The following is a 15,927-nucleotide window of genomic DNA, read 5'->3' on the forward strand; positions in this document are numbered from 1 at the left end:
TTGACCCACCCCTGAAAAGTGCCTCATTAGGTGCCTTCCTCCTCTCATCTGCCTTACCCTAGTCCTGGTCTTGCCCCAGCTCGCTTCTTTGACCACTGCATCCAAGTCATGCATTTTATTTTCATTGTGAGAAGTGAATTTCCCCTTTGGCATGAGACAATCTAATTCCTATATGCAATGAGGAGAGTGAGGCTGAAAGATTATAAAATTGCAGGAAGGAAGATTTATGAATTAACTTCTTTGTGTAACATAAGATGGAAGAAAAATTTTACACTAATTCACACAGAAGCCAAGTTGTTTCCAAATACTCTACAGTCTTTATTTTTTCTACTCAATCAGTTATTGCCAGTGTAATATTTTTAACCTTAAAGCTTTCTCTAGGTAAGCAATGTAAGGAAAGGAGAATTTGAATTTATTTTGCTTCATTGAATCATCAAACTTCACTAATCTTGATGTATTTTCTAGCCAACAAATCAAAGTAATGTCAAAAGCTAAGTTAGTTTTCTGAGTGTTGAGGAATAATTTGAATGTACGAGGTCCCCCCACCCCGCCTCAAAAAAAAAAAAGAATAATAATACCATGACTGAGTCTGCATACCCATCACTTTTTAATGGATTGTGTTAGTAGTGAAATCAACTGCTGATATAACTCAGAGAGACCCAGCTGCCTGAGGATTTCTTCATTGATTTCAAATGAATTGAAACTTTGATCCATTACAGCATTCAGGAGAAGCCATTATTATACATGCTCTGTAGCTACATTTTGCAAATGTTAATTTCTAAGTTATATTAAAATCAATTTTCTTGAATAGCAAAAGGCACCAGAGTGAAAGAGAAACCAGTAAGACAATTTTTTTGTTCTTGGGCATTTTGCTGTATTATGAGTCTATTAATTTTCCCAACCAGCAGGAAAAGAATTAGAAAAATTCAAATATTATCACAAACAGGATATTAGAAATCAGCCCTTCAGTAAATTTTTAACTCTCAATAACACATTGCTGAGATCTTTAAACTTACCAGAAATACTTGTTTTAAGAGGCTCCTATTCTTTAGCTCTTCATGGTTTTTAGACACTGACCACCTGCTCTTTAGGGTAAAAATTGAAGAAATTACCTTTCTTATATTAATTCCTCTCTTTGGCGTGTGAACAAATATTCTACAGGAAAACCAGACAACTCCTAAATGGATTTCAGTACATGCTGCATCATTTTCAGGTGTTATCAGAGATTAATTTAATCTTGAATCAGTTTGAGAATGTGAGAAGTAAATAATACAGATGTAGATTATAGATTTCAGTCCGTTCATTCCAGAGGAAACTGACTCCAGTTTAAAGCAAAACATGAAAAATAATGTGAAGTTTGGTGTTATTTAGGGACACTGCATTATTTGCTTGCCAGCCAAGAAAAGCCCAGATGCAATCTAATTGCTCCCTTATCCCAAACCTATCCATTCATCACAGATTAATTGACTGATCCTATATTCGGTACTGTGTTATACTGTCAATGTCTCAAAAAAGTAAATCTTTAGTTTTTTTAGCATTTCTGGACAATTCATTTGGAATAAAACAGGTAGCTCACTCCATGTTAGTATTTAATGTCTTGCTCAATATGAACAATTTCCCTTTCATAAATACTCTTACATATTTGCTTTCTTTCCTAAAATAAATTTATCAGAGTTGCACATTTATTTTGTATTTCAGCTTATTTCAACACTACAAGCTATATGAGTTTCTATTCTACTCTACCAGGGAAGAAATTGTGATAGGAACTGAGGTAAGTAATTTATCTAGATGGAACCAATTAAGCTGAATCACTTAATGCATGCTGATCGGCATCTGGATCTTTAACTGCTTAAAGCAACTTCTTGTCAAGATTACTCGAGTGTTAATATAACCAACTAGTAGTTTGCAAAAAGAATAATTACATAAAGCGAGCATTGGATTAAGAAAATAAGCTGTCTTTTCGCATTAAAGGCATTGTTAATCACATATACTTTATGTATTTATGGATTATTTGACAAAGAAAAGCTGAACGGGTTATGTATGTCTTCATACAAAGAAAATTGGGAAAAGTGAGATAAATTAATTCAGTTAAGTCTCTTCTAATATCGCATTTTTTCAATCTAATCATTTTTAAGGTCTAATTCAAATCCCACTTCCTCAATGAAGCAAACCTTCCTTAATTGCATCACATCTCAAAGGAAAGGTTTAGACAAACTCTTTAATCACATTCTATTATTTTATTCTGGTTGATCTCTTTCTGCTGCATATTGGCTACTCTTTTTACACGTATAAGCACATAAATATGCACTGTGCTATATGGTTTTCTAATTATTTTTTGTGGATTGATATAGTCAGCACAACTCAACTGTAATTTCCTTGAAGGCAAGGATGAGGTGATGCCTTTCTACCAAAGCATAGTGTAGAATGAACCATAGTGGCCCCTCAATTAATACTACATAAGTGATTCAGTGACATTGAATACAATAGCATTTCTACAATAAATGGTCTACCTTAGGATATTTTGGAACAGCTTTATGTATAATTACATGTTCATAATTGCTACAAATTAATCCAAGGTAAGAAAACATCTTAAGGAGGCTAAAGATGCCATAAAAAGTGCTCCTTAGGTTCCCAACTACTTGAGAAGTCTATGTTGCCTAGAAGTATCAGACATAGGAGTGGCCATGCTCACAAATAAACAATGAATAGGGGTTCCTGGGTGGCTCAGAAGGTTGGGCGTTGGATTTGGGCTCAGGTCATGATCTTGCGGTCCATGGGTTTGAGCCCCGCCTTGGACTCAGTGCTGACAGCTCAGAGCCTGGAGCCTGCTTTGGATTCTGTGTGTCCCTCTCTCCCTGTCCCTCCCCCACTCACGCTCTGCCTCCCTCTCTCTTTCTCTTAAAAACTAATAAGTATTAAAAAAAAGTTAAATCACATAAATGGTGAATAAAGGGATATTTATGTTATCTTTTTAATTTCTTGATACTAAGCACCAGGTGGAATGTGCCAACTATTATATCTGCCAGGGTGCTGTTGTTCTGGATTTAATAAAATGCCTACTTCATAAACACCTCAGTCACTGTTACTCATCTTCCATTTGGGTACTTGTTCTCATGTGGGCCTTTTAAGTTAATTGAAGGAAAACAAGGAGCCCTTTGTGCCTTTGACTTCTCTAAAATTTCTTCTTTGTGGTCTCCTCATATGAGCTTAAATTAGGTGTCACTTGACAAAGTTTCACTGACAACATTTCCATGAGAGAATTACATCATATAGTGCAACAGGTGCAAAAATTATCAGTTTAGAATACAATGCTATATCATTTATTCAGCAAAACTTTGGGAAAATGATAATGGCTTTGCCAGTAGCATAAGCAGATACTTAGAATCATCAAGAAAAAGTTTCATAAAGGAATTTGAACTCCCTTTTCTCTTTGTTAGTTGCACAATCGTGCCTTTCTTCTTTGTTGTAAGGATATATTTAGGTGACATTTATGCTTATGGAAAGATAAAATGGAGAAAGTAGACTGGGATTGGCGCTTTTATTTTCCTTTGTCATTTACATTTTCTCCAAGCTGACCAGAGTTATAAAAAATAATCTTTAATGAAGGGATTTTGGGTCTTCAGGAATTAGGCCACTCTTGGAATTTTAAAGGATTAACCAAAGCAGGTATTATACTATAATATTTAATGACATTGTTGAAGTGTCTGATAACCCTTGGTGGTAATATCTGTTTTTTAATTAACAACCTTTCATACAGGATGCAGAGGCCTACCCTGTTAATGTGATTATTCATGCTGACCTCAGTGCTCTGAGAGCAAACAAGGTCCACACAACAACTGCATAAATGTTCCAAGTTTAACTCTCAGGCTGGTGTTCAAGTTAAAGAACACTGACAAAATTTAGTTTCTCTCTTAATTGTGGATAGGCAATTATAACAAAACATATAAATCCCCTCTATGAATAATTGTTAAATATTAATTTTAGTTGTTAATAGGACATAAATAAGTCATACTCATACTTGGGTTTTAGTTTAAAGGAATTGGTTTTTGCATTTAGCAATTGTTTCTGGCTAATCTCTACTCACCTTTTTCAAAAAATTTCATGTTGTGCTTAGATCATAGAGGCACATTTTCAGTAAATTATTATTCTTGACCTGAGATGCTGCATAATGTAGGAATATTTCTGATAGATAGAGTTCTATAAACGACATGTTTTGTAGTTCATTCAGTGGCTCACAGATCATATACGTTGAAAAGGTAGTAAGCAACCAGAACGAACCAGGATAATGACAGAATGGAGGCAGCAAATACCTGTGGCTGTAGCCACCTGAGAGGATGAAGTGTATGAGTTTCACTCACTTTAAAGAGATGAGGACTGACTGCCTTTCAGTCTTTTAAGCCAGCTCACCAAGACTTGTTTTGACAATGCAATTAGCTCACAGATCCTCTGACATAAGAATTGTAAGGGAAACAGACTCTCCTTAGGGGATATGGTCTATATCCTTCCTTGGCCTAAGGCCCCATCCAGAGAGAAATCTGGAAACTGCTATGTTCTTTCTTTTGTTACCTGAAAACCACAAATAACATTTAATAATTGCACACAAAAAGAATACTTTCAGGTATTAGCAATGGTGATGATCAAAAACTCATAGCAGATACCCAAAGTCATGGTTCTACTCAGGTATTTAGCACAAGGCATCTACTAAATGATACAACTATAGGTTATTTATTTATTCATTCAACATGTGACCCAGTTCCTATGACATTGTGGGTTTTGTGCTAACTTCCATAGATACACAGTGATAAGCAACAATTCTTGTCCTCAAGGGGTTGACTGTCTAATGAGAGGAGAGAGGTGATTAAATAATTCATTATAGTATAGGGCCCCAAATATTATGATCCTCTGGGAACAAATAGAAGACAAAGAGGAACACCTAACTTGTAGATTTAAGTTTATAGGGGTTTCTAGGAACAAGTGAAATCTAAGAGGAAATCTGAAGGTTGTGAATGAGATAGTCAGTGTACTGTAAGTTTTTTGGTGCAGTGAAAGAAATTCCACTCAAAATAGTTCAACCAATTAAAAAAAGGAAAGGTGTATTACGTGATCACTAACTGGTAAATACAGGGGTGAGCTAGACAGAGGTTAACTGTAGTCAAACAATGTAGTTAAGAGTGTATGTGTATACACACATATATCTCAATCTTTCATCTCTCTTAGATGTTTTTCATCTCTTTTCTCTGATTCTTTTTGCTTTGGTCTCGTTCCCCTCTACTGCAGACAGTCTTCCTCCCAACTGGTGGGAGACCTGATAGAAGCAGCTCTGGTTTAGCACATCTAGGAAAAAGGGGAAATATTCCTCACAGTGTTAACATTATTGGCTATGTTTATGCCACGTGTCCACCCTTGATTAACTACTGTGGCCAGAGGAGTGGAGTAATGCTACCCGAAGACTAAAGTAGAACTTATTGAGTGGGTGACAGAGGATAAAGAAATCCCCAAAAGAAACAGAGAGAGTCTTTGCAAGAGGGATGAGTGATTTTATCAAAAGAGTGAATTAAGCCGACATGTACAGCTCTTCCATCCAAAATCCCATGCGAGGCCAAAAATTTCAAAATCCACAATGCTATGGATTAAAGATTTTATGACATGTAAAATTATAGATTTCTGGTTAGATGAAACCACAGCCCTGTATGCACAAAGAAGATGCTACAGAGTTAGTGAAGTTTCCTCATGCTCAATTGATACAGAAATAGGAAAAGCTTTAGAGGGAAAAAAGCCAAAAGCATGTAGGGAACTGCTTTCAGAGCAATTGCGCCATTCAGCTCCTTCACTTCTGCTGCCTGTGCAGAGCACAGGGACTCCATAGCATTTTCCCCAAAACTGAAGACACCACTGTGGACATTGACACCGAAGAGGAGAGCAGTTCTGAGGTTTCCAGGAGAGATCATGAATATACCCTAAATATAACCTACTGGTGCATCTAGCTACCATTATTATTTGCCCCCTCCTACAGTCTCTAGTGGCAAGCTATGGCACACAAACATCGCCAGGCAAGTGAACAAGGATTATCTAATGTAAAGATTTTAAATGGCAGCCCCAAATCACCAAGCAGTTGAGGAAAGCAAAATCACAGATAGACATGAAACTCTATGAACAAATCAAAGAATAGCTAAGGAACAGAGTTGATAGAGCAAGTGGTAGAAGACTTGAAGTCCGATTAATAGTCTTAAGAGAGTTTTAAAGGTTGCTGTATTCTTGAAAAATTAACTAATAGAGATCTTGGAGATTTAAAATAAGATTTGAAAACTCTTATTAAGATATCAGGTACAATTTCATGTTGATAGGTTTGAAAATCTACAAAAAAACAATACTCGGAACTATACCAATATTTACTTAAAAGAATATTGATGATCTTAGTAGAATGATAATTATGTAACATATTGAAAAATCCAAATGTAAAAGTGGCATTAGACCTAGACAATTTTACAGGCTAGTTTGACCAAAATTTCTAAAGTAGATCATTCCCTTTTATGTAAATTGTGACAGAGGATAGAAGGAGATGGAGAACTTTCAACTCATTCTTTGAAGTTAGTATAATTCTGAGAATGTTTCAACTTATTCCATGAATTGGTAATGAATTATAACCAAAAGTAAAAAAGAATAAAAGTTATGGGCAATCTCAGGTATGAAAATAGATGCAACAATCTTAAATAAAATATTAGGAAGTGAAATATAGCAGAGGATTGGGTCTTCAAATAGGATATATTCCACATATTTAAGGATTATTTAACACTGAGATATCTGTTAATGTAATTCTGTACATTATCAGATTAAGGGAAGAAAAACCAAGTGACCATCTCCATAGATATGGTAAAGTATTTGATAAAATTAGACACTCATTTTTCACTTTAACTAGACTTCAATTAATCAGTAATATAGAATTACACTCTTTAAAAAAAATAATTACACTCTTAACTCAGAATATACCAACACAAAAAACTCTCTACAAATATCTTAATGAAAACGTTAAAATACCCATCAGGAACAAGACAAGGCTAATTATTATTACCAACATTGCTTTTTAGTTCCTAGCGAATGTAGTAAAACAAAAAAGAAGTCAGAAATAGAAGAAAAGATAAGTATTGACAACAAGACACAAAGCTTTCATTGTTTGCAGATGGGATGATATAAAACCATCATTAAGAAAATATTTTTTTATTATATTAGTAATAACCCAATAGAAAAGGATCACATTGATAAAAATAAAAACCATAACATTTTTATAAATGAACCTGACAAAAATTTTAAAGAATTATACAAAAAAAAAATTGAGTAGTTTTAGTAAAGATATTTTTTTTTCATTCTGAGTAAATGGAACGTAAAACATGTTTCCAGTTTAGAAGACTCAGTTTTATGAACATATCATGTCATTTCAAATTAACCTATAAACTCAGAGTAATCACAGTCATAGTGCTATGATTATGGTGTCTCTTTACCAAGTAATTTTTCAATTTTTTTGTTGTTGTTGTGGAACATTTCAATCATATATAAAATAGAAGGAATTAGATATTAACTCTCATAAGTGAGCTTATGGCCATAATAGTTAAGTATTTTAGTATGTGACTCTAAAATATAATGAATTTAAAGTAATTCTTCAATATCATCAGTTGTGCAGCCAATGTTCAAAAGCCCCTGATTATCTTATAACTGGTGTGTATTTGTGTTTTATTTATGTATCACTTTGTTTGTTTGTATGTTTGTTTGTTTGAAATAGCATCCAAATAAAATACCTATGTTGCAATTAGATTCTTAAGTCATTTTAAGTTTATAGGCTCACTATTTGCATTTTTTAATTTCTTTGTAATTTGTTTGTTGAAGTATCCACATCTTCTATCCTATAGAATTTTCCACAGCTACTTTCACAATTGCATTCCTGTGGTATTCTTAACATTTCTCTACCTTCCATGTTTCTAGCAAATGGGTAGTTAAATGTCAGAAGACCGGCTAGACTTCAGTTCAGATGTTTAGTAAGAAGAATTTATAGGTGGTTTTGTATATTTATATTAGGAAGCAAATAATGTCTGGTTTTCTCTTTTTTGTGATGTTAGCAACCACTGACCATTATTACCTAGATCTATTATTTCATTAAGGGTTAAAAAATGGTGATATTCTATGTCATCATGCTTTTTTTCATTTATGGGCTGGATATTTCTATGAATAGAAACTTCCACTCTTCAATTATTTGATTCAACTGAGATACAGTTCATATAGAAAAGACAGGATGAGTGCTAGATTCTTCTCCTTTCTTTAATAGTTTTCAGAATAATAAGTTGGATTTTTAATTTTTTTCAATGTTTTTTATTTTTGGGACAGAGAGAGACAGAGCATGAATGGGGGAGGGGCAGAGAGACAGGGAGACACAGAATCGGAAACAGGCTCCAGGCTCCGAGCCATCAGCCCAGAGCCTGATGCGGGGCTCGAACTCACGGACCGCAAGATCGTGACCTGGCTGAAGTCGGACGCTTAACCGACTGCACCACCCAGGCGCCCCAAGTTGGATTTTTAATATCCTCCAAAAGTACTTGTGGTAGACTGACTGATGCCCCCACCACCTCAAGATGCTTGCATGCTAATTCAATAAATTCAGGACCTCTGAATTTATAACCTTACATGGCAAAAGGGACATTGCAGATTGACTAAATTAAAGGATTTGAGAGGGGGAGATTATCCTGGATTATCTAAGTGGGCTCAGTGTAATCATAAACTTTCTTATAAGAGAGAAAGGGAAAAAGGGAAGTCAGAATCAGAGACAAAGGAGAGAAGTTTAAAGGTGCTACTGATGGCCTTAAAAATGGAAGAAAAGACCAGGAACCAAGGAATTAAGGTGGCCTCTAGGGGATGGATAAGGCAAGGAAACATTCTCCTCTAGAGCCTCTAGAATGAATGCAGCCCTGTCAATATGCTAAGTTGAGAACTTCTCATATCCATAACTGTAAAATAAATAAATCTACATTGTTTTAAGCCATCAAGTTTGTGGTAATTTGCTATAGCAGGAATAGGAAACTAATATAGACTTTGACTTAATAGCACACATTTTTATTTGCATTTTGATCCATTTTAATTACTATTCTTATTAATCCTCAAGTTGTCTCATCTTTGACCAGTGTTCTCATTGTTCTGTTTGTCAGTCCCTGTCTTAATACCATATTATTTTAACTACCAAAACTTTATAGACTGTTTTAGAATATGATATGGCAATGCCTTCTCCTTTTCCTCCTTTTCCTTCTTGTCCTTTCTTCCTTCTTTTTCTTCTGCTCCTCCCCATCCTTCACCTCCTCCTTCATTATCATCATCATCACCATTAGCATTTGGTTGATTATATAGTTTATATATGATAGTTTAGTTTTCCTTCAATGTGAAATTTATCATTAAACCCATGCATATGTGTATTTCTAGTAAACAACATATACAAGTATTTAGAAAGGTGGCATTTAAAACCAGTCAGGATAATTGGCTATGTGTTTCATTTAAAAAGCTAGATTTCTACCTCACCCCAAACTGGAAAATGAGTCTAACCTATTAACAAATCTATTTCCTATAACAATAGACATATCCTATAATGACAAATTATAATTTGCCCCAATACTTCCACTGAGAACAACTAGAAAAGCTGGACAAGTTTTTTTTTTAAGACTTAAAATGTTTGAAGGTATTGGAGCTAGCAAAACTCAAAACAATTGGAGCTCAACAAGTGAGCCTGAAATGGTTTGGTGTTAGAACAAAAACTGGAGGAGAAGGGAAATATAGCAAATCCCACAAGTTGCATGTTGGGACTCCAAAGGACCATACTTTAAAAAAATCAACCTTCACATAAACTGAACCTTAGCTTCAAGTTATCTCAGTTTTTGGTAAATTTAAGATTATCCATGTATAGTGCTGTTAACCTCATCTGTAAGTAAAACAAACTCATGCTACACTTCAAATAATACCAACTGTTTTTGTAACCAGCGTCTATCACTCAGTAAAAGTATGAGGCACACAGAAATAGAAACAGACCCATAAGTGTTTCAGATAATGGAGTTATTAGCCATATACTTTAAAGTAATTACGCTTAAGAAATAAGAAATATTCTGGAAAATAAAATACAAGACAGTGAATTTCAGCAGAATATTAGAAAATATTAAGAATACTAAATGGGGGCACCTGGGTGGCTCAGTCAGTTAAGCATCCGACTTCCGCTCAAGTCATGATCAGGTTTGTGAGTTCGAGCCCGACGCCCCCTCCCCGCCCCCCCCCCCCCAATCGGGCTCTGTGCTGACAGCTCAGAGCCTCAAGCCTGCTTTGGATTCTGTGTCTCCCTGTCTGCCCCTCATGCTCATGCTCTGTCTCTCTCTGTATCTCTCTGTCTCTCAATAATAAATACAAGTTTAAAAAAAAATTTTTAAGAAAACTAAATGGAAATTCTGGAATTAGAAGATATAATAATTGAAATTAATAACCAAATAGATGTGTTTAACAACAGGTTAGTCATGAATGAAGAGAAAATTGGTAAATTGGAAGATAAGTCAAAATAAAATACTAAGATGAAGCATGGGTATGCAAAAGCTATCATGATAAACACAGTAAAAGGTGTAGAAGAATATTGATAGAGTGAAAAAGATCTGACATAGAGATAAACAAGTCAATTCCAGAATGAGGAGATAGACACAACATTCAAAGAGTTCATTTTCTGGAAATAACAAACTTTAAACCACTTTAGATTTGATTCACTGTGAACTCCAAATACAAATGTCCACATCTAAACATTCCATAGTAAAATTTCTAAAAACCATAGGTGGGAGTACTGGTTTCCACATCTGCATGTAAGGAGTTTGAATTCTCCACTCTATCCTAATGACAAGTAAAAAACTGAACAGACTGAAAGTCAACAACTCTTGGATCCATATGAGAGGGAAAGACACAGAGCAAATGGTTACCCCCAAGATTAGAGAGATAGGCAAATACAGACCATTGTGGCTTATTGTAACAGACTTATGAGTGGAAACTGCCACAGGACCCAGTGCCAAGTTAGGAAAACCTGAACTATAATTGATGAACTACTCAGTGGAGGCTCAGTGCCAATAACTCTGAGAGTTAAAAACTCCAAATGGACCCAGTCCTGAGGGGCCCCACTCTATTGTGAGATTTACCTCACAGAGCCTGATCAGAAGTCCATAGTAAATATTAATCCTTCCCATTGTGCTTCTGGTAGGGTGAGAGGAAAAAGAACCATATCAAAATATGCCAGATCACTTATTTATTCTTAACAAGTCCTGTACTTAAGGGAATGGGGTTAACCAGAGTCTAACCTGCTGACGTGTTATCATAGTCTGACCAACCCGGGCAAATGCAAACACCCAACTTCAACCCACTCTAGCCATTCTGTCCCATCTAAGGAGGGAGAAAAAAGCAAAAACTCTTGTGAAATTTGCAGTCCAGAGGCACAGGCTTCCTAAAAGACTGAGATGTAATCATAGAACTATAGAACATGTTCGATGTAATCATAGAACCATAGAACATGTTCTCTAACCTCATACCTCACCACCACATTACTAAAGGCCTATCTTCAGTAGTTCTTTTTGCCACTTTACCATTTACATTAGGTCCAAAAAAATAAAATACTTAGGTATAAATTTAGAAAAACTAAGTACAAGGTCTATATGAGTGGAACTGCAAAACTCTGATAAATGAAATAAAGAACTAAATAAATGGAGAAGGATGGTCTATGATCATGGATAGGAAGACTCATTACTGTTATGATGCCTGTCCTTCCCAATTTGACGTATAGATTAAATGCAATCACAATAAAAGTCTCAAAAAGTTATTTTATGAATATCAAACAACTCATTTTAAAGTTTATATGGAGATGCAAAAGGCTCAGAATAGCCAATACAATGTTGAAGAAGAAGAAGAAAGTTGGAGAACTGACACTATCCAACTTCAAGACTTACTATAAAGCTAAAGTAATCAAGACAGTGTGACAATGGTAAAGAATGGGCAAATAGATTAATAGAACAGAATAGAGAATCCAGAAATAGACCCTTTTAAATATACTCAATTGATCTTTGACAAAGGAGAAAAGTAATGCAATGGAACAAAGTAGCATTTTTAACAAATGGTGCTGGAACAAGAAACGAATCTAGACACAAAACTTACACTGCATAAAAAATTAGCTTGAAGTGGACCATAGATCTAAATGTAAAACACAAAACTATAAAACTCCTAGATCATGACAGGGAAAAACCTAGATGATCTTGGGTATGGCAATGACTTTAAGATACAACATTAAGGCACAGTTCATGAAAGAAACAGTTGATTAGCTGGACCTCATTAAAATCAAAAATTTCTGTTCTGGGAAAGTCAATATCATGAGAATGTAAAGATAAGCCACAGGCTGGGATTAAATATTTGCAAGAAATACACTTGATCCAGAATATACAAAGAACTCTTAGAACTCAACAGTAAGACGACAGTCTGATTATAAAATGGTCCAAACACCTTAACACACACCACTCCCAAGAAGATATACAGATGGCAAATAAGCATATGAAAAGATGTTCCACATCATATTTCATCAGGGAAATGCAAATTAAAACAATAGGATAGCACTACACACCTATTAGAATGGCCAGCTGGAGCACTGACAGCACCAAATACTAATAAGGAGGTAGAGCTCCCTAGAACATTCCCAAGAAGTATTGGGCACATTTTGTAAATTAAGTGCAGGCATATATAAACATGTTCCCATACTAATAAATTGACAGAGAGAGATCATCTGGGTGTTGACAAACTAAAAGACTGAATAGAAAAAATAGGTGAACTCTCAATCCATAAAATTAAATACTTTGCAAGTGTGTTGCTGCCACATTTTAAGTATAAACTAGGTTTAGCTGAAAAGTCATTTATAGAGTAAAAATCTGGCGTTGTGCTATAGCATCCCAAATTTTTCCTAAGAAAATAAAATTGATATCATGAATTATGTATACATAGTACATTTTAAAAATATTTATTCATTTTAATTTTACCAAAGTGACAACACATCAAATCTTGGATCATTTGTACTTTCAAAGGTTATATATATATATATATATATATATATATATATATATCCCCCACATGAACATATTTGTGTTTGAATATAAAAACCTCATAAGACTGCTTTGATAGTTCCCTAATTTACAAAATATAATAGAGAGATATAGTTTGATTTTTTTGCCGTTTAAGCCAGCATACTTAATATGTTTCAGGATTTTGCTTTATCATGCAGACATCTTCACACAAGCCCCCTTTGCACTACTCCAGGAGGCACCATTCACACTCTAGTCTGTGTGATCAGTGGGGTTGTGCATTGTGCCGACAGTGCAGCTGCTGGTGGAGGCCCTGTTTGCACAAGGGGTACTCCAGCAGAATCATAGTATTATAAATATGGTATACTTAGAAAGATATTTAAAGAGAATGATAAATATACCTAAGTGGTTACCTTGCCTGGAGCCATGTTTTGGCAGCGTTTCATAACCCAAAATAATACAACTTAACGTCAGCAACTGTAGAAAATTCAGACCTCCCTAAAATCAGTGAATGTCAGTTGTATATAATTTCATGTTCTGAGCACTTATTCCTAAAGAAAAACAAAATAAAGAAAACACTTTTTTCTTCCTTATTTCAAAACCCACACAGATTATGGGTGTTAATGACACTATACTTAAAAACTGTTAGCTTTGTGTGGGGAGTGGTGGCAATAACCAGATAGGAACATAAATTTTATTTTTTTAAACTCCAAAGTTACGGTGTCCTGAATAAACAAAATATGAGACTTATGTAAACACTTACCTCTTTAAGGGAAAAAAAGGCAGCAAAAACAACATTGCATGTCTGATCATATTTTGAAAAGGAGAAAGGCAGCTGAAGCATAGCTATAAAGATATCTTTTTTCTATTCAGTTTACCCTTGAGATGTACCTATCAAAATAATCTAAATTTATCCAGATGATATTTTTAATCTTGAGAAAGGCTTTTTTTTTTCTTGTTGGATGATCCTATTAGCAAACTGCTGGAAGGGAAAATCATACAGGACATAATTTGTAGTTTGACCTACTCACATTGGGTGTTGCTAAAGAAAATCAATCAGAAATCGTTGTGTTAAAATAACTCTATCTGCTCTACCTGGCATGTGTGACTGACTTTAGAATCTATCATTTAAAGAAAATGGTTGATGCTTGGGTATACAATTTATCAAACTTCACTCTAGTCCTTTTTCTCCAAAGCACAGAAAAATAATCATCCCTCCCTAAATATAAATCTTTTAAGAGAAATTCAGGGATCTGTCTCCAGTAAAATAATTGATAAATGGCAGAGCATAATTTAAAGATGGTTTCCATCACAGATCACATGGCACCTAAACTCTTGAACCTGTCACTCAAGTCTCTTCATCAGTTTGCCCACTGGCATTAATCCCAGCTCCTCTGTGACCAGTTCTCTGATTGGCCTTTTCATAATTGCAGGTTTCCTACTTACTGCTGCCTTGAAGTAAGCTCTTCCTACTGCCTGAAATGCTCCCCAACCTCTTTTCTGCCAATCCAAACCTATTATTCCCTTACAGCTCTGCCTGAGGGACACTTCTCTCAAGGGATCAAAGAAAAAGAAAGGAAGAAAAGAGAAAGGGAGGGGGGAGGGTAGACTGGACGGAAAGGAAGGGAGGGAAGGAAGAATACTTTCTGTGACATTACTTTTTACGTTTTATTTCATCAGTATTAAATGCCTTCTAAATATAGAGCTACATCTTGGGAACTAATTACATAGTTCTGTGAGATCAGGGTAACTGGCATTATTTTTTCTATTGTTTTTCTCCAGTGTTTGATAATTGTTTACCGAATCAGTTAATGTGAAAGAAGAAAAATCTTACTTCATTAACTAAATCCAAAACATTATTTGGAAAATGTTATTTTGGTGTGTGAAGTAAAAAATCTGAATCAACCTTTTTAAATCTCAGTCATTAAACCCATTACTAGGAAATTAAAACCTGATATAGAAGAAATATGCTTACATTAGTCATTTTTAATTATGAAGAATCTGCTTTATATGCACCACCTTGGGAATGTTTATTGTATAATGGGAATGGTCATTATAAATTGAGACTCTAAGACACCACAGCCACTAATATATCGACAATATCAAAATTTATAACTTCTATTTTAGGGGAGGGGAACACTACAAACAAAAATCAAACAAATTCTAAAAAAAAATTTGCAGTACAAATGACAGAAAGTCAAAACTAGTGTTAATATTCTATGTAATTTCTTATAAATCAATGAGAAAAAGGTGACCATGCTAATGGGAAAACTCACAAAGCGTTTTTAGAAGAGAAATATGTAAAAAGCCAATAAATTTATATGAAGACATTCACACTAGTACTCAAAGAAATGCAAATTGAACTAAAATTATCAGATTCTCAAAAATCACAATGATAACACATTGTGTTGTCAGAGGGTGGTGAACTGACACTCTCATATACTGATGGGAAGAGTGTAAATTGGTAAACTTTTCGAGAGCAGTTTGGCAAGATATATCAAATTTTGAAATGTGTTCACCTTTTGAGCCAATAATTGTACTTTGAATCTATCCTAAGGAGGTAATCAGACAATGAGCAGAAAGAACTATGGCTGCATATATTTGTTGACAGTGGGAAAAAAAATAGAACCCAAACTGTGAAATACCTAAATGTCTATCATTAGAAAGAAGTTTTTAAAAATTTGTGGTACCTCTAATATAATTCTGTCATTTTATTAAGAGTACTCATATAATGGGGCACTTGGGTGGCTCAGCCCATTAAGCCTCTGACTCTTGGTTTTGGCTCAGTGATCTCACAGATTGATCCCTGCATCATCAGACT

At 34.8% G+C, this 15,927-nt stretch overlaps 1 protein-coding gene across 1 annotated transcript in view; it reads left to right on the top strand.

Moving 5' to 3' along the window:
• Positions 1–15,927, top strand: part of CABCOCO1 (ciliary associated calcium binding coiled-coil 1) — a 120,496-nt gene that overhangs the window by 33,780 nt on the left and 70,789 nt on the right. The window contains exon 5 of the mRNA XM_023240481.2: positions 1,699–1,771. Coding sequence (XP_023096249.2) covers positions 1,699–1,771 — 73 coding nt within the window. The remainder of the gene's footprint in view (positions 1–1,698; positions 1,772–15,927) is intronic.

This window comes from Felis catus, chromosome D2 (assembly GCF_018350175.1).
Source record: "Felis catus isolate Fca126 chromosome D2, F.catus_Fca126_mat1.0, whole genome shotgun sequence".
NCBI lineage: Eukaryota > Metazoa > Chordata > Mammalia > Carnivora > Felidae > Felis > Felis catus.